Source organism: Anticarsia gemmatalis, chromosome 22 (genome assembly GCF_050436995.1).
Source record: "Anticarsia gemmatalis isolate Benzon Research Colony breed Stoneville strain chromosome 22, ilAntGemm2 primary, whole genome shotgun sequence".
NCBI classification, from domain to species: Eukaryota; Metazoa; Arthropoda; class Insecta; order Lepidoptera; family Erebidae; genus Anticarsia; species Anticarsia gemmatalis.
The window spans coordinates 8162798-8184153 of NC_134766.1; the positions used below are offsets into that span (position 1 = coordinate 8162798).

General features: G+C 34.0%; 1 protein-coding gene across 2 annotated transcripts in view; it reads left to right on the top strand.

The window, feature by feature from the left end:
• LOC142982647 (orexin/Hypocretin receptor type 1-like) overlaps window positions 1–21356 on the top strand; it is a 45187-nt gene that overhangs the window by 17309 nt on the left and 6522 nt on the right. Inside the window, exons 3-6 of one of the 2 annotated variants that reach the window (XM_076129263.1) lie at window positions 850–991; window positions 2821–2945; window positions 5148–5331; window positions 10590–10702. In XM_076129263.1, the coding sequence (XP_075985378.1) occupies window positions 850–991; window positions 2821–2945; window positions 5148–5331; window positions 10590–10702 (564 nt within the window). The remainder of the gene's footprint in view (window positions 1–849; window positions 992–2820; window positions 2946–5147; window positions 5332–10589; window positions 10703–21356) is intronic. The other variant, XM_076129265.1, reaches the window with a different exon arrangement.

Below are 21356 nucleotides of genomic sequence, written 5' to 3' on the forward strand. Positions count from 1 at the left end.
TATTTTAACTAGATGTCAGTAGCGCGATTTTCCACTGTCGGTATTGTCGAGTGTCGAGAGTTTCACATTTAAAATGTACTGCCAAAATAGTTTCTACGACGCTCGGTAGAGGCGCTGATCACATTTTCATATAAAATGTCTCGATAGCTAGCCGGTTGTCGGTAGTCCATAGTAGTGGAGAATTGAGCCACAGTAACTTCTTGTCAACAACGATGCCAACAATTACAGTTAAATTGTACCATAAGTTCATATTATCGACTTGTCAAACTTGCCGTAATAGTTCAATTCCCAAGCGGAATTTGTTTCGTGTGGGAATTGGACCCACAAATATTTGTGCGATTTGCTGATAGCTACGTTGAATTTCATCCTACTTTGTATCCAATGTATGGCCTTTGCATCTATTACTGGACATTGTGAAATCCAATATTCTGATGTTATAATAGTGTGTCCAAATAACGACATTATATTATCTAGCTGTACGTTTGCCGCAGTTGTTAACGTGACCTCGCCGCAATAATTGCAGCGCCGCGTGTGGTGGGTTCGAATCCAACACAGGACGAATATTGTGTTCTGAGCCTCGTTCGAAACCTATTTATAAAGGAGTGTTTATCAGTTATCTAGTTACAATAGAACAACCACCGCTTAGTTTGGAATTTCAAATTACCGTTTGGGAGCTGATCGAAAAAATGTTTAATGCTCTTGACATCAAACAAAAACTATACAGAATAAGTGCTATATATATACTCACATACATAAAATCACACCTTCTATAGATAGGGGTAGGCAGAAACCATAGAAGGCCATGTACGAGTACAATACCAAAATGTTATAAAAGAATCTTTCTTTCAGATGTACCGGAGTTCGTAGTCCTTCAAGTTCAAAGGAAGATGCAGCTACGTTTCAACGCGCAGTACTTCATGCAGTGTACGTCCACGTGGTCCGACGACAGCGACCTCAAGTGGCATATCATTAAAGCTTTGTTTCTTTATACGTGAGTATTGCACTGTTAGTTGAAACTAACATTCTTTTTTTCACTGCTATTCCTTATAATACTCCGAAAATATTCATAGTAATACTATAAACACGGAATTCTGTCTGTCTGGGATAATATCACTGCTGAACCGATGCATTTACCATAGGGATATTATTTAAAACTCGAGAGAATATGGGTAATGGGTAAAATTTGTACGCGAGTGGAATTAGCTGTGGTCCGGAATTTGAGTAAAATATATATTTTGTGTAAATCTTAGTAAATGGTTTTAAACCGAATTTAAATGGTGATAATACAAAAAAAGTACATATTTAATTTGAATCCCAAATACTTTTTTGCCTATATTCTAAAAATAGTTTCATCCCAAATACTTTAACTGTCTGTATTCTAAAAATAGTTTTGGTATTAAAAAGCGAAAACAATAAAATCACACAAACACATCGTACCTTTTTCCGGTAGCTCATCCCAATTTTGATTTATTCCCTTCAAAAGCTCTATAAATAAGACAGAAGGATCTACGCAAAAACCCCTGGATCATCCGTAAGACGAGGATCAAGAAAAATATCAATTTAAAAGATCGCTCTGTCCAAAATGAAATCTACTGGAAATGTCAGACTTTGTTCTTTGCTGATCGCAGATTTTGAGAAACAAAGGTTAACGACCTTTATTGAAGCTGGTTTAAAAGCATTTTTTTATGTTCATCAGTATGTACAAAATACCTAATGAGAAATTTGTTAGAATTAAATAGTTGTGAATTAACAGCATAGCAGTAATTTTACAGAAATCAAAACCTTGTACGTCTCCTCACTACACTAAATTAAATTAATTAATAAATAAATAATATAATATAGCAACAGTATCTCCAAAACTTATGTTACAATACCTGTGTATAATAATGATGCATGAATATCACTCAGAAAGACAGTTATTACAGAAATTTCATTGGCATTGTTCAATAATAAAAATATACGCATCACAAAAGAAAGCTAAATCCAGAACAAATATCGCCGAGAAATTGAAGTTCTGAAAACTAAAATTGACATAGATTTATAAATAGAACTTTATTGCTAGTAAAATTTCAACAAACTTCGAAGCATAACCTACCGTCCAATATATAGAAGTTTTATTGATCTTTCTCTTAATTAAACTGATATAATTCTGTAAAGTCTTCGCTCTAAAGGATTTGTCGACGCAACGTCCAATTACTGGGCGCTTAGTCGGATCTACGAAGTTCTTTGACGATAGTGGTCCCTTTATGAAGCTTAGGTGCCCTATTTCTTGGGATTTGACCTCATATTTATCTGATTTTTGATGCCGGATTCTGGTGGTTAAAGTCACGGTTTGATAAGGATTTACTTTACATGTTCTCCTTTAACTACCGGAATATATGGAAAAGTGGTTTCTCGGATAAAGTTTTTTGAAGATGGAAAAATTGGCCTTGTGGAGGTTTGGGTTGCTTTATGTCCAGAATACAATGTTGAATTAACCGATGTTGTTAAAACCATGAGATAATTTAATGAATAAATGCAATCTCCTACCGCTTTCGACTGTCGACAACCGAGATTTTTCTTTAAATAATAGTTTTTACGAAATGCGCATGAAAATTGGACTTACCAAATAAAAAAGTATATTTCCATGTCGCTCGCTAGTCAATAGTACCGACTGTGACGAAAATCCGTACTATTTACTAAAAATCAGGAGTGTAACCACTTATAAGTAAAGAAAATCTTAGAAAACAAATTTATATGATTACTTGTTGATGGAACCGACTTTTAATACATTTATAAGTAGAATCATATTCAAAAACTGAATGATGATTTTTCTTCCAGATTTCCACTGCTACTGATGATGATAGCATACTGCCAGATCGTTCGAGTCCTGTGGAGGTCTGACAACATACCCGGCCACACGGAGTCACATACACTATGCTCTACGACTCAAGGTCATAATAATTGTAAGTAGTATTAAGAACTTAGTAATCTGTCAGGTCAGGTGCGTAGTAACCGGCGGTCCTGTATGACAAGATGTATGGATGTGAATGAAGCAAGGGAAGTTTGAAAGGATCATAACAATTGTCGTTGTTTGATCTCTTAGATAGGGAAAAGGCGTGAATTAATATATATGTTACTGTAAAAGCCCGAACGGTGGTAAATCCTAAGATTTTCCGGTATAACCTAAGATTTACCAACTCGCAATGGTAAAAGTCCGAACAATTCTTTTATTTCGAACTTTTACCTATATTCACTTGATGATGTCGAGATGTCGCCGGAGCCCCGCTTCGCGGGGCTCCTCCTTCTGGGTAGTTAAAGAAAAAATAGTAGGTCACAGTATATAATTATACCGTGAAATAGTTATAAACATAGTTATGAAGGAGGATTTTTTTATATATCGTAACATAGTTTTTAAACTCCGGCTTGTTCGGACTTTTACCATTGAGAGTTGGTAAATCTTAGGTTTTACCGGAAAATCTTAGGATTTGCCACAGTTCGGGCTTTTACAGTAACATATATACGCATTATTATGTACGTGGCAATTCGTAAATTACGTAAAGTGGCTTTGCAGGTAAATACTTGTCGATTCGGCTTTAAGTACAAAATATGGTCTAGATTAAGTATTTAAGATCCAGCTTGATTCTCTACCTCTATCGACTGCTGATAAAACGGTAATCTATCGATAATTTTTGCATGAAACCTGATCAGCGCCTCTAGCGGGCTCCGTGGGAACATTTTTTTCAGTATATTTTAAATGTCAAACTCTCGATACTCGACAGTACCGACTGTAGAAAATTGTACTACTACCATTATATCAAGAGTTAAATAAAACTTTTTACGAATATTCATATTGTGACTAACATGTAAAACGGTCTTTAGAGGAAGACTCGAACCCACGGCTTCCAAGAACTGTATTTTTTGTTAGATAAAATTCATATTAGGTGATAAAAAACGAATGTCTTTATTGTATAGAGGTGCAATTTTTCGAGAAAAGTTATATTGAATTTGTTCCCGGAAAAACGCGATACACTTGTTGCATATTAATTCATAACGATGAACAATTTTACGAAAACTATTTTATTTAAAAACATTTCTATACAAAAATAATAATCTTTTGATACCACTCTTCGTAATATGTAGTACTTTAACTCCTACCCTCTTTTTCATAAACACACTATAAACCTATTTTAGTTAAAAAGCTATAAAATGTTTTCTCTTTTTCATTTCCATAAGGAGTGAAAGAAACAAAACACTTTATAAGCCTTTTATATCTTCATATATTTTTATGAATAAGAGGGCTAGTTTCAGAGGTACGTTTAGCGGTAGTTTATCTATTCAATAGCGTTTAAGCTCATGTAGAAATGACAGTTTGAATAAATAAGCTACCGCTAAATGTGCTTCACTAACCGGGCATAAGTATTCCTCCTTTGAAAGGATAAAAACGTGATTTATGTATGTACTTAATAGACAGCTATGTCACAGCATAAATGCTTAAAAGCAGTATGGAAACTCTAGTCCAACGTTTGAAACGCCAGTCTTACACAGATGCAAGTATATCGACAAGAACTCAAAGGAACTTGCAACTGACAGCGCGACGATGGTTGGAGCTCTTGCGTTTGTTCAAAGTTTCCGCACTGCTTGTAGGCCTATATACTGTGCCCTGTGGTAATATATTATGTGGTGGACATTAACATTGTGTAGTTGGAACCTTTCCAAAATCTTGTTGGAAAAGTGGAAGCTCAGATTAATGACATTGTTATGCAAATGTTCAGGTTGAGAAAATGGTAGGAAAATGTCGGTTATTTTAATCAGCGCCATTTATGTTTTGTGTAAAGATAAACTCTATTTTCTTTTTTTTTTATTCAGTACTGCTTTAGAAAGTGACAATGACTTGATCAGTAGCTCAGCAATGAAATATTATAAATAGATTCCAGATTTATTTCCACTCTAATCAAAATGACATATTATTTTTCGAGATTTTCGGTACCACCTTGATTCTTGGTCATGCTAAATTCGCTAGATGAGTTCAATGAACTCCCACTATTTAATCCCCACCTTTTACCATTGCCTTCTCTCACGACAAGACCAGGAATGACCATTTCCCATTTGCCTTTCTCAATCATCTTTATAAAAAGCTGTTAAACCATCTAAGTTGTTTTCGACAGACAATCAAAGAAAGACGCTGTTCCTAGGGCTCGCAGCGAACAGGCGGACGACACCGTCCATCCACACGAACGCTTCAACTGAAGGTCAACTGAGGTCAAGAAGAAAGGCAGCCAAGATGCTCGTAGCTGTTGTCGTCATGTTCGCTGTGTGCTACTTTCCTGTACATCTGCTATCTGTTCTCAGGTAAGTAAAGCATTAACAGTTCTTAACTATCAATCACCTTAAGTAGCTAAAGAACGCGTAAAACCTTTGGTCATCAAAGACCATACGAGTTTTCCAAGGCTCAAAGGTCAGTGACCTTCACTTCCTTACTTTGAAATCAAAATCAATTATTCATTTAGGTCAAATATTGACACTTACGATAGTCGTTACATTTACTAAGGAATATTTTGACTAACTACTGAGGAATATTTGAGACAGAAAGACTTATTCGTAAATTTTGGTCTGATAATGGATTTAAAACTAAGACCTCGTAATGCTTCGGATACACTACCGACCAGTGGCGAAGGCTCCATACAACTCGATTCCTACCGGCTTCCCTTTCTGGACAGACTCAATATTAGTGTTAAATTAATAGTTTACTATTGCCAAATAATACACAATTAATAAAAAATGACCAATATTTAAAACGTAATCTTTAACTAGAATCATTAATCTAATCGAAATAGTACGAAAACGCCTACCCTTTAAAAATTACGCTCCGCTAAAAACGCAACGTGAAGTAATAATAATGAAATAAGCCGGAGGCGCTGATCGGGAATCGCGTACAATAAAAACTATGGCGGCGATGTCGCTTACGACCTTTTGGATCGCGCTTTACACCGCGCTGCATAGTGGCGAGCAAGCCGGAGGAAGAGCGGGTTGCCTCGCGCTACAGCGCTCGCGCCGCGGCGGACACACGATCTTACGCATGTTTCTGTCGCGGCGCGAGCCGCGTGCAAGAGCGAGATGGCGAAATATAAGCTAAGCATCCCGCATAAGTATGAGTCGAACATTGTCGAAGTTTGACATTAGGTTATGTTTGCTTACTGTTTACATTTTTCGCGCGCTGTATAACAAATTAGAATATTTGTGTTTATTACAACATTATTCCTTAGTAAATGTGTTTGTGCATAACTGTGAATGTATCAATGTATTAAACAGTTATTGTTTTGCATGTATCCATTGGAGTACATATTCATTTTGTCAGATTTATAGGTTAAACTCATTTCTATAAAAGTGTTCTGCGTTTTTCCGTAATGATTTGGTATTTTATTGTTGATAAATACATTCTAAATTGCTAGTATTATAATAATATGTTATTAAACAACCAGTGCGAGACAATCATTAATGATTCGAAATACGTTATCAAAATATGTGCTGTTGTGTTACCTACGTGTTACTACTGAAGTCAGAGTAACTAAATACAAAACAAGCATGATTAGGTAGCATGGTAAGTACCTATGTATTATTAGACTGTAGAGAGAGAAATAAGAGACTGTAGTCGAATATAGATAATACCTACTCTCATATTGATATTAAGCAGTAATTCGCTATTTTTACGTCGGCATTCTTACGATGTCCATATGTAGGTAGGTACCTACTATTCCTAGACAATGACTTATAGCTCCGGCTTGCCTTACATAAATATTGACCCTTCGCCACTGCTACCGACGCATCACAAAGGCAGTTATTTACGACGTGACGTCATGCAACGTCAAATGCTGATACGCAACAAAATGTCGCACATTTGACGCGGCGCGACGTGACGCGGACTGCGCCTCGCAAATATGTTGAACACAATCAAAACCGTTGGAGTATGGTTTAGCGCGACCTTTGTAGCTGTCACCTCCTTGACACGAAGGTTCTTTGTATTCTAACTGCATCTGACACATGTGTCGTGACGTATCGTATTGTGTCGCGTTAGGCGTAGCGTCGTTAGCTAAAGAAAAAAATAAATTTCGAAAATCCGTCCCCAAGTGTTCTTGTTCTTTTTTTATGTTCAGTGTTAAGTGGTAGAGAACTAATCAATGAACATACATAAAATACTAATAACTTTTAAACTTTTGCATTGAATGTTTATTAGAATAATATTATTATATAATTCACTAGCTGACTCGGCAAAAGTGGTATTGTAATATGAATGAAAAAAAAGTGTCACTTAGGGGTATGAAAAATAGATGTTGGCCGATTCTCAGACCTACAGCTGTATACGCATTTCAAATTTATTTACATTAGTATAGGGGAATTGATACATAAAAATCATTTGAACATATAATATCTCAAACATATTTTTACTTTTTGAAGTCGATAAAAAATAACAAGTTATATATTATAATATAATAGCTTCAAAGTTACAATTCCAAAGTCCCGGTCGAAACTTGGCAAGTACACCAGTTGCCCTAAAAGTGTAAATTAGCGGAAGAAAATACCGTCCAGTTTCGCGCTCGAGTAACACCGCGGTTTTAATCCAGTTGAAAAAGAATATTTTTATTGAATTCGTAGCAACATCGGCTGGTAAATAAATCTTTTCTTCGTTTCCTGCAAATATTGGAATTGCATTAACCGTAGGGAAGCGGATGGTATGAATTTTATTTAAACGATTATAATGGAGGAGATTCTGTTTATCATGGCAATGACTTATTTATTTTTAATGGTAAAGTACCTTAATGGCCTAAGAAGCTGGTTAATAGTATTTTCTGGACCGTTGGGTTATTGTTGGTTGATTTTCAGGAGATGTTTAGCATTTTTAATAAAGTAGTACCTTTTTTTCACAAGTGGAGAGTTGTAAGTCAAATTAAAAATTATTGCAAAATGTCGCTTACATATATTGGTGTGTATCTTGAAATATTCCGTGATTTTAACCAACTCCAAAAAACGAGGAGGTTCTCAATTCGACTTTATGTTTTTTTCTTTTAAGGGATGGCTTTAAGTAAGTTAGTCATAACACAAATTCATAAATGGTTTTGAACTCCAATTTACGAACTATAATATATTCTTTGATTGCAATATGTACATTATATTGTTACTTAACTCTTAATGGAATAAAAACTGTCGGTCCAAAATATGATCATAATATTTTCAATAAAGCACCTATACATAATCATCTTCTTCGCTACAAGACACGTATTTACTTAGTGGCATATTTACATTATTTACTGAAGAAGCAGTACAGCTGAGAGTGCCACCGGTGGCGAGAAATGTTCTACGCCAATTTAACACAGACCTGATGCGAATATGAATTACTGTAGCGGGTGTTTTTGGGTTGACCTTAATTCATTGGTTTTTATTTATACTTGTATTTTTGCTTCACGATTGAATATGAGTAAAAATAGTACGTTTTTTTATTCATATTTATTTATAAAGCAAAAATCAGCTTGAATCAGTTTAATTTATTGAAGATTTTGTATTTTAAGTCAGTATGTTCGATTCGTGACTAACTAAGTAACCTCAAAGAGTTTTAAAAATTTTCAGTTAATTTATTTCAAACACATTTTTCACTGGTGCTACATAACATTGTAAGTAAACTTTAACTCTACATAGGTAAATTAATTAATATCTTATAACTACTTAATGCTATAATAAGGTATTTTGGTTAGATTTTTTTTGTAATATTTTATATTATTTAAATATAAGTTGCTCATTCCTAAAGATCTATCCTTATATCAGCACTTCCCTTAAGAAAACTTCACTGAAAGTATCTTTTAAGATCACTTTTATTTTCATGAGTAAGAGTGCAAGCGCACTTCAGTCAACCTTCCTTAACTCGCTACTTACACTTTTTTATTTCAGTTCATTTCAGTGTTCCTAAGTACAGACTGCTTTTTAGGGTCCCGTACCCTAAGGGTAAAAACGAAACTCTATTAATAAGACTCCGCTGTCTGTCCGTCTGTCACCAGGCCGTATCTTATAATCTGTAATAGCTAGGGAGCTGAAATTATCTCAGATTATGTATTTCTATTGCCGCTAGAATAATATTTATTTTTAACCCGTTACTGTCCCACTGCAGGGCAAGAGTCCGTTCCGAACGAGGGGGAGGAGAATAAGAATAAAAATTTGAAAAAAATATATACTCGTATTAAGGGGGGCCCCGATACAATAAACGTGTTTAGTCCGTATTTTTTTGGTACGGAACCCTTCGTGCGCGAGTCCGACTCGCACTTGACCGGTTTTTTATTTCATAGCATTCTCAACGCTCTCAGCGCAAATAAAATTCCATCTATTCTATACTTCAGATTCTTTCAAGAATTATTCCTCGATCACCTCTCGCCGTCTATCTAAAACCCTTCCACGGATTCATAGCCTTTATATTAAAATTTTAGAATTTCAAGACGTCTTCAAACCGCTTTGTCATACTGAAAATGTCCTTAGCTTTTGTTGAAATTCTCTTGTCTTTTGCTAACAGGAAAAACGTTTTATTAAGCTTAAGCAGTTTTTAAAATACTGTATCAAAAAGTAGATTTATTTCCCTTTAGATTATTCTCATTATAAAACTTTCGCAGAAACAGCGAATTATGGTATTAATATAATTGGGAAATACATGTGACGAACCCTAAAACTGTAAATACGAAAATTATATGATCGATTTAACTAAACCTTAAATAAATCCAAACTACTTCAAATTTTAGCATTACAAATAAATATCTATCGATATGAATGACGCAAAATAAGTTTTTAAGGATCATACCAATTGGCGTGCTTTGCTCTTTGGCTACCTTTATGGGGAAAAAGGCGTAATTTGCTATAAAAATGTATGTATTAAGCCAAAAATAAATATAAACATAACTAACCAGCGTTAGATAGAATCAGAAACTACCGTTAAACGCAGAACCACAAACGATAAGTGGCAGCTAACTCATGAAACATTCAAATGAAATGATTCATATCACGGCCGGTCATTCGACGTATGCAGCCCGCCAATCATTCTCGACGCGATGGAAGTACTGTAGGCTATTTAGAACGATACCATGTGGCATGTTGATGAGAATTTAGCTGATTAATCGCGTACGATTTTGTCAGATGAGATTGTTGAACTTTAGTGAGAATTAGAAGGTCATCTATATAAGGAAGCGATGCTTATTTTTATTAAGATAGATTATTTTTGACTGGTCATAATTTATTATGAACAAAAATCTATTTTTTATTTTAAAAGGCGTATATTGACACCACACTGAATACTGAAATGTCTGTTAACCTGTTAAATAAAATTATAAGCATGTTTAAGATAAAAAACTATATGTTACTTATAATTAGGAGATTTTTCAGAATTAAACAATTACTCTTCGGTTTTGTTTAATCGATTTACTACGTTCGTTTGATATCATCACAAATTTGCGTACTTATTTCCTATTTATAGCTTCAACTACTTAAATAATATCATTACTCTTAAAAAAAATCCGCAGATTTCCCAAACATTCCATCTGTATCTATACAACTTTACTTAAACTCTTCTTCCTCCCCAGGGTGGCCTACGACGTCCGTCAAAGCGAAGTAATGACCTGCATCGCTCTCATCAGTCACGTGATGTGTTACGCGAACTCCGCCGTCAACCCTCTCATCTATAACTTCATGAGTGGTATGTATATCTCCTTATATCTTATGCGCTCCTAGTACTTTATCATCAGATTTGAGTATATCATCTTGTTTATAGTTAACAATATTTCTATTATCTATTGTATTTTCTGGGTTTTCGTCTTGTATAAATGAGTATGAATATAATTTGATTTAACAAAATAGTTTTTAATCTTTTGTGTATATTATATTTTTATTTCTTTAGCTATCATTGCATTTATGAATAACTTTATAATTAATTTTGAGAAATTGAATGACTTTATGACAAGGTTTATTTTTCATAATAGCATTATAGTGTACATAATAATCATTTCCTACTCTCATCTCTGTAGATTCATTTTTCTTTTTATGAAAATTTAAACACTACACAAAACAGTTTCAAACATTTGCATAGTGTATTTTTATTTATTTTTATCATACGTTTACTTTTTATTTAAACAGCAAATGGTTAATCTATACTAATATTATAAAGCTGAAGAGTTTGTTTGTTTGATTGTTTGTTTGTTTGAACGCGCTAATCTCGGGAACTACTGGTCCGATTTGAACAATTCTTTCAGTGTTAGATAGCCCATTTATCGAGGAAGGCTATAGGCTATATATCACGCTACGACCAATAGGAACAGAGTACCAGTGAAAAAAGTTACAAAAACTGGGAAAATTATGATTCTCTTACGTGACGCAAACGAAGTTGCGCGGGTCAGCTAGTACTTTATATGAGAAAAGCTGTCAATTTTTGTTTATTATTGACAAAAACCTGCTCTAAACTAGTCTACTCATTTGAAAGTCTCTCTATTCTTTTTGAAAAAACTATTGGATAGATCAAGTCTGAAATCTGCTTCAACGATGCAATAAGAGTGTAGGTAATCCTGATGAATCCGAATGTGCAATTTCCGAGTCCGGCGAAGTTTATTGGATTTTTATTAGGGCACTTCTAACCTATCTAGCAGGCGGAGATTAGAAATGTAGTATCCCGACTTATTGGCAATAGGTCATAAGTAACATAAATTAATGTGTTATGAACATAGCAACTGGTACGTTTCTAAATTTGATCAAAATCCTTGTCGTGATTAGTCTCTATTTTTTAAACATAATGCTGAACATTATGTTTTCGATGCGTTTGTCCGTTTATTCGTGATGATCTACGGCATAGATTTTCATGTGGCTTTCAGGAATATATAGGGTAATTCGCGGGGAAATTATTTATTTATTGTAAATAAGCTTAAAAATGTAAGAGATTGTTAGCAATGGTAGACCAAAACTATAATGTTTCTAGTGAAATTTGAACCAAAATTTGGTGGTTGCATATATTTTCTCTTTTAAAATTAAAAGTACTCGACAAAATCGATTTTGAATAATAATTCGTATATTTTATCTCGTTTTGTTTTATTTGTCACCGTGGTAAAACAGATTTAATTAATTCTTTGTTGTTCTTCCGTTCAGTCGACGTGAATGATTGTTGTAACGGTTCAAAATAGATTGAAAGAAAATATCAAATGTTGATGGTGTTTTGAATTGTTCATTTATTTGTTGATACTCGCATCGGTTTTCAGTTTATTTCCCTGATTTAACGCTAAGTTTAAAAAAAAACTAATTTGCACTGATTACAGCTGAATTCCAGCTTTGATTCTAGCTAAATTATTTTAAAATTCCCTAACTCTTGCTCGCCAAATCTAGATTTTCTTTATAGCAATAAAATAGACAAAAATCATTTATATTTTTTTTCCCATAAAAGTGTCTTTAATGGATCTTACGTACCTACTTTAAAAGCAAACTTACAAAATACAAAGACAAGATACTATACAGCCTTAAATACTAACAACAATCCTTTATCACTCCTTTAGTTACATCCACACACTTACCTCAACACATTTCGTCTTTAAACACAATTACATCTACAAGCTATTTTAAGCACACACAAGGTGACTTACATTACGATATATTATCACATTTCACATTATCACAAGTCATAGAGGCTCTTGACTTCTCCAGTATGTTATACAAATCGTATTTCAAAGCTCACTCATAAGTGCTATGATTATACTAGTATATCATTGAAATGTGAAGCTCCATTAATTTGTAGAATAATTTGTTCTTCGCTGTGAACAATTAAATATTGTAGTTATGCCTTAAAGGCGTTTTCACAATAGTTTATTGAATTAAGATGGTTGTAGTCAGTTGTGATATTAGATAAAATAAGTTTAAAAATAAAAGTTTTAGAGATTAAAATTGCTTTTAGCTTGATGAAAATACGAATGAGGCACATGCGATAAGATTTAGAATTTTAATTCAAAATATTTTTGTTGACGATTGGGGCACTTATTTGAAAGCTTAGGGATGGCAGGACATGGCTAGAGACCGGTAGAATTCGGAACCCTTGCCTGACAATGAATTGTATGACACGTAAGATTTTTTCTAAAAATACTACGAGTAGGCTAATGTTCAAACAACAGGGGGGCTATCACGTATCTCAGTTGTCAAATATTTGAAAGTCACTACCCTGTACATTGTTTTCTCCATTAGAATACTGTGGTTAGCACGTTACGTCAAAGCAGCAATGTACTGAATAATGACCATCAATTTGACGTACACTAGCTGTCAACTAAGATACGTGATAAGCCCGCACTTTTTTTTTGGTGAAAACTATTGTGGTCAAAAAGATATTTATCTCTTATCGCAAGAGAATTAGTAAAATACATATATTATTCTAATGACCTTAAGCTTCTAGATATACAAAACTGCGCTTAATTAGCACTTACAACCGTCATTAAGCAAAAAAACCAAAGCCAAACAGTTACTTTCAAAATCTTTTCTTACAAAGGCTTTTAAAGAAACTTTCACAAAACTGCAAGTAGGTACACAGAGTTGCTGAAACTTTACACTGAAGCACTCGAGCAAACTACTTACCTTACTTACTCAACCTTAAAGTGGACAGTGCCATCTGTTGGCGAGAGGAGGAAACTTGTGTACTTTAGTGATTGTGCGGTTTGTATTGGAATAAACATGATATTTGTATGGTAATTTTAATACTATCATGTATGTTTTACAGGAAACTAGTTTCATTATTTTTAAATTAAGTGCCAATTTTGTTTTCTAAAGGCTTAAGTTAAACAAGCAGCTTAACTTATAATCAGGTCACTGATTTAGGTCTGAAAATTTTGAAAAAAGTTAGCTAAAATTCAGTAATTTTGAAAAGTAATAGGATTAACTATGAACTTACTTCATACAGCACTGGCCTAAAGTAACTTTTCTTCCCCCGTTACTGTCCCACTGCTAGGTAAGGGGCCTGAACGAAAGAGGGGTAAGTCCTTGGGTCCACTACGCTGGTCAAGTGCGAATTGGGGACTTTGCATGCCCTCAAAAATTTTATTAAATGATTTTAATACAATTTATCATTATTGACGACCTTTAACCATTACTTTTATTATAAAAAGTAAACGTTACCTATTACCAAGATTATACCCATAACTTTTAGTCCTAGTTGTTATAAAAATTACATCATATAAAGACGGTACTCACGATAACACTTAAGTAGAACTACGTTCAATTTTCTAGATAAAAGAATGTGTATTACACACGCAAGTGTAAACTGTCCCTAAGGCTTAAAGGCCGCTGTCTTCATTGTTATGGCAAGTCTAACAAGATCTTTATGAGCAGTCGTTATAATAATTATTATTATATTATCTTGGGCTTTCAAGTATATTATGATGATAGTTTAGTGGGCTCGTGTTAGTACCTAACATCAGTGATATGAGAATTAATGCGTCACTCGCTCGATGTATTTGGTTAGTTTTGACTGATCTGAGAAGACTGTGTTTTTCTTGTTTATGGTGTGGATAGTGATGTTGTGGATAAGTGGTCATCATATTATATATTGATTATATATTGCCATTACTTGTAACCCATGGGTTTGATCTTTAAGCAGTATATCAATTAAATCACGAAAAAGTACAGCAGTACGAAATGCATGCGAGTGGGTCAGCTCCTCATAACTATAATTTTTTGTATAGTATCTGGTTTTACCTACTATATACCAGCTATTTCGCGACATAGGGTGAATTTTAAGAATGGGAATTTATACTATTTTTAAAAACTCCAATTATCATATTTAACCTCTCATTAAAATTCAGGACTGCAACACAGATTTATCTAGCAAAATTATAATTTTGCCGACCCTGAAAATTGCCCGGAACCCGTTACAACAATCAGCATTAAATCTTAAAAAAAACTGCCGTCATTTTACCCTTTTTTAATTAATTGCATGTTAGTGGTCAACCTGTTCTCAAAGTTGTTCAAGTCGCCCGAGACTTTTGACGTGGCAAGGACTGTTATATGACAATACGTAAGATCGGAAGACTTTTATAGGCCCTCCGAGACACAGAGACACTTAGCTCAAAGAAGCGGCCACCCATCAATGTATTGTCCACGGTAAGGTGCCATAACCTACCTAATATATCGATCATGAGTAGTAAGTGCACCCATGAGCTATTTTTCCCTTAAAAACTACTTAAACCTCATTGAATTTAATCCAATAGAATGTCATATCAAAAATCGTTCAAATAGTTGTCCCCCGGTTATGAGATTCAATAAAGTGGAGAATTTATTCAAAGCAGATTTGCGCAATCATTTGCTTCGATAAATCCAATAAATTTGAATCATATCGCACATCGATCTTCGGTTCATTGGTGATTCAGGTAATTTGAACGTTAGTAGGCTAATTTTGAAATCATTTGAGCGTTTAATACAGGGGAATATGACGTATCTCAGTTGACAGCTATTTAAAAGCCACTTTGCTGTACATTGCTTTCTCTCTTAGATTATAGTGATTAACACGTTACGTCGAGGCAGCAATGTACTGAATAATGACCATCAACTTTACGTACACTGGTTGTCAACTGAGATATTTGATACGCATACAAAATATAATTTGCAGTCTAAAAATAAACTCATTTTACAATAATTATGGGGAAAGCAGAATAAATTAATTTGAAAACCGCCGCGTGCCACATTGTTCAATTGGTCACCACATTGCTATTTTGAGCCCATTATTGCCTGGCATTATCCAAATAGTCAATTGATAGTTTCATTAAGGGTTGCGTTTTTTTAGGGCGTCATTTTATTTCTTTTAATATGAAGGGGGGTCAGAGGAAGCTTCAGTTCAAGTTTGTAGCGTCGCTAACCTTGTCTCCCGGTTGCCACCTTGAGAATAGGGATGCAAAGAGTTCTGTATCTGGTAAACGAGCATCAATCGTAAAAGGAAAATATAGAATTATGAACTAACCAGTAACACGATTCCCCACGATTAAAACCAAAAGTTGACGTTTAAAATGTACTGCCAAAATATTTTTTACGACGCCCGCTAGACGCGCTGAACCGAATGTCATACAACATTTTCGATAGCTAGCTGATTGTCGGTAGTCGATGGTGGTAGAGAAATGCAGTACAGGGTCGATGAAATTTGATCAAAACGTCGAGTAAACAAATAAGGGAATCGTTAATTTTCTATCGTATTTAACACCCGTTGCATTATAATATTATAATGTTCTCTAGTCAATTTTCTATTTTCGACTCGTGTTTTCTGAGCGTACACAATTACTTATCATCGCATAAATTCTTCTATGTATCAGAAAAAATTACGCTGTATTTAAATTGCTATCACGTTTATAAGCCAAAGTACATGTTTGATTTCTGTCTAACCATATTAAGTAAGTCATGATCAGTGTCAATGATTCAGAAGCTAACTGTCATACCCATGTCATTGCAAGGTATACACCATGAATGATAATTAATATTGATACTTGAATCATGAGTATAATATTGATACACTTCATATGTTATGTGTATTTATTTTTCCTATTTGTTGTGCAAGATAAGGATACATGACGTCATGCTATTAAATTTAGTTATGTTTCATAAAACAGTGATAAAATACAAATGATTTATTTATTTTCACTTATTACGTAACACGTACTATTCAATTTGACTTCTTCTTTTTTTAAACAATTGAATGACAAAATAGTTGCACTTATTGTTTTACTACTGGGCACGACTTTTCACTTGATACTAAAATTAGTACAGTTAAAGCAAAGTGACTAATTATAACAACTGAATAGCAAAAAGTTACCTAAAGGTTTGGAAAAGCAGGTTTAAAACAATTTTAACTACTCCTCTCCTTGATACTTTTAAATGCATTTAGATGTAATATAAACATAAAAATGAGGCTAGGACAAATATCACAATTTAGAAAACCTCCGAATTTTCTCGAATAACAAAAAAATATCTCTACATAATACTTAACAATATTCAAAGAAAGACTACTTAACAATATTAACCCATCAGTATTCAAGCATAAAATAATGACACAATTTACCGCCTACAGCCTGAATAGTATCATAATAATTCCGAGAGAACATCCTGTTTATGTAGCTGCCTTCTGCGCACCGACAGTTTAATTAAAGCTTTAAACCCACGTCTGCAGTAGATAGAAAATTATATCTTTCAATAACAACGAGTTACATTTATTTTAACGGGAGTTTAAATTGTAAATAAAAATTACATGTCTTCGTCAATGCTATTGTTAAGTAACGGACAGTTTCACTACTTCTGAATAATTATCAGATAGCTGGTCTTAACGTGAAATTTTGAGTTTTACATACATAATTATGATGTACTAGCTGACCCGCGTAACTTCGCTTGCGTCACATTTTTTATTGCTTCTATGCTCCTATTAGTCGTAGCGTGATGATATAATATAGCCTATATATAGCCTTCCTCGATAAATGGACTGTCTAACACTGAAATAATTTTTCAAATCGGACCAGTGGTTTCTGATATTAGAGCGTTCAAACAAACAATCAAACAAACAAACTCTTCAGCTTTATAACATTAGTATAGATATTTATTCATCACCTGTGAATCTGAGCCTTGAAAATGAAAATACCATTAATAATTAATGGCATTTATTTAGCACAAGGATTAAGCATTGCCATACAACGTGGCAATGCTGCCAGCATTCTGGGAACGTTCCCGGTAGACAGCGATGCTGAGTACTTCGACGCATAGGGCACTCTCCCTTTCTTTCCTTTTTTTTTGTTTTAGATATAATAGTAATTTGTAAATATTCTTATGTAAATAATAATTTCCCCTTGAAATGTCTAGTATAAAAAAAAGGAAATGCTAATGGGATGTTTTGTGAATATGACAACTTTGTTTGTCAAAAGCTAACTCCAAAATTAGTAAGATATTACAAGAAATATATCATCACTATAAAACCAGATTGCTCTCAAGGAATAAGACACTTCATCCGAACTAATGTTACAAATGCGGTACTCTGTAGGCTTTATCAGCTATATAATCCGCTAATGTAATTGTACGTACTTCTTTTCAACAATCTTCCCTTAAAAAAAAGCGTAAGTTCGGCAGCTGAAGATAATCGAAAGTAGTTAAAATATCTTTCAGTACAAAACAATAATTTCAGTAAATTTCGACTGTTACTGACATTTTACTAATTATTTTTACCTTCGCATGTATTCATTACTTGCGTGCAATTACAAGAGAATGCCACTCAGTTAAATTGAGCTTATTCTTTTGCTAACTTAAGTTAATATTAACAGAACCTAATAGAATTAGGTACTAAGACAAGTTTTATACTTTTATTTTGTTATTATACTTGTGCAAGACAAAAAATAACTTTACTGTGCAAATATGTATTAAAATTTTCATTTCTTGACTATTTCTCTGGGGTATAAAAATGTGTTTTTCATTTATTAAATGCTTGAGGTCATTGACATCTCGTGCGACTTTCTACAGTCAGTAAGTATACTATCTATACTAATATTATAAAGCCGAAGAGTTTGTTTGTTTGTTTATTTGTTTGAACACGCTAATCTCAGGAACTACTAGTTCGATTTGAAATATTCTTTCAGTGCTAGATAGCCCATTTATCGAAGGAGGCTATAGGCTATATATCATCACGCTACGACTAGTAGGAGCAGAGTATCAGTGAAAAATGTTACAAAAACGGGGAAAATTATGACTCTCTTATGTGAACTAGTCTTCTATAATATTTTGGCACTTAAAATATTGTAAGACAAAAATAGTTTCTATGTATTTAATGTTATGAATTGATTATACGTGCAAGTATTATCAATACGTACATACATAAACTCACGCATTAGTGCCTTAAGACCACGTTCTCAACAAATACTGTTGCCCGGTTTCATCAAAAAAGTAAAAGGCCAGGTACACAATAGATTATGAATACAAAATTGTATTCATAAAACATAGATTCTTTGGCAAATGAGAGCAATATATTGTGTATTCAAAATAGAACCGGATTTATTACGGTACAACGTGAAAGTTGGCCAGTGAAAACCGAGCCTAAAATAAGGGATAAATTGGTCTATTTATCAACAGCTCTTTTGCAATTCCTTCCTAGTTTTGTATTACCTTAGTAATATCGTCAAATTGCTTTTTCCTTCGCTTATATGTTTTTTTTTATATTACATCATGCTCGTTGTAGGCGAAGATTGTGTGATGAGTGTGAAATACAAGTGTTACAATGTACAATATTGGTTTAATGTGATAGGGGCGAGCTTTGTGTCGTATCGGACAGGTTAGCAAACTTATTACTATTAATAGCATTTTGCCCAACCCGGATATCGATCCCGTTATTTCGATTCAGCAATCAAAGACACTCCCGCCGGACAAATGAGAATTAAAATGAAATAAAAACTGCTTTTATTTATTCAAGAATTGCTAGGTTGAGCAAAGGACATTGACCATCTATGTATGGACGTTGGACCAAGTGTCGCCCAACATTGAAACATAGTGCACAATGTACCTTAGATTAATACAAGTCCGTAACTCAGAGCGCTTCAAAATCTATCCGAGGAGTTTTGAGAAAAAAAATATTGAATGTAGAGGTCTTACATTAACAAAAAAATAATAACCAACAGCTTATTTTTAAAATAAAAGACGATATATTATAAACAAGGGGTTTATTTGAAAAAAAATAGGTTTACAGAGATGATGAACATAACAAAAATGATAGCCTATGTTATAATACCTCATGTAGGCACTAACATAATCAATCGTCATCATCATTGTCGTCTAAGATTATTCTATCTAAAAATAAAGCAGGGCGTCTCACAACGTCTTGGTGCCTAGCCCACCCCAAAAACCAAACTAGGCACATAACGTGGGCACAACTGCCGATTGTTCTTCGTCCAGTAAAACATGAGCAGCAATAATGTTCAATGGAACCAAGCCCATGATTGTTCTCATTGATTAAAATGTAACAATGGTACACTTTCGAAAATGTATGTCTGCTCTTTATGTGCGCTCGAATTAGTTGCACATTATTGGAGGGCATCGAAAAATCGGATAATTCATTAAGATGACCGTTATAGTTTTGAATAACGAATGAAACCGTGATGCGAATATGCTCGCTATAATAGCTAGGCGCAAGTTTGATTTGGTATGTTCCTACTGCGAAAAGAGTTAATTCCTCCAGTGTTAACACAGGAAATGCAGTAATATTGTCCCTGCCTACCGAAATATTTGCGAAGTGGGCTCTGTTTCGGTTTAGCCTTCTTTCGTCAACATAATCAGCTAAGTGATTAGCAACATTCACCCGTTCTCTAGCTATATTGATGAATTCACGTGCATTGGCATTGTCTATAATATCAACGTGGAAGGCATTAGTTATCGCTGCAGCAATCTTAAGATCGGTAAAGAAGTGACTCATGGCCACATTACAGAATTCATGACCTCGGGAGCTAGAATAAGTAGGATAATATATTTTTTTTACGTAAACCTCGTAAACGTTCAAAAACTAACAAAATACCAAAAGCCATAAAATAAGACTTGTTGCTACTTGTTCACATTCTTATTTATGTGTTATATCCGTTATTTAGATCCCTGTAATACGAGCTATGCTCTGTTTAGGACTAAATAATTGGTGTGAGATGTTTAGGATTTATTTATTTATTTATTTTGAAATCCGTGGCAGATTTTTTTTTTATATTTTTTTTATATCTATTCATGTAAGGAAACAAATTAAAGTGTTCCCATGTTTGGGCAGCATTTGGTCCAGAATGGTCAATCTCTTTTCCAATTGGTCTCTTCCAATTTATATCTATTAACATTTCTCAATAGTAGAGTTTACAGTTTAGAGTACTAACGTGACTGACATAATGGCAATAGGCTCACCCCCTATTACATGAGACATTAACATTTTTGATGGCGAAACATGTGTATTTCATACAAATTTAACAACAGCTCCAGGTATAACAGGAGTGATATTATGTATGTATAATAATATTCATATTTCAAAGTACATTAACATTGATTTTCGTTCACATATCGTTAACGGAAGCCCGGGACACGATATATCATTCAGCGATTGATCAAACGGTAGCGATGCTTCATATTTAGCGACAATCGCGATAACGTATGGCCTTTGTAAAATATTGCTTATATCTTGTCTCTAGAGAGTTGAGAAAACGATTGACATACACGTTTATAAATAATTATAGACCGAATAATTTTAGGTCGGGGAAAAAGTCTTTTCGCATTATAGTATATATGAACTTGTAATTAAATCTCTTTGGCTTCAACAATCAAAAATGAGTACACTGTTCATTAGGTTTCTTTCAGTG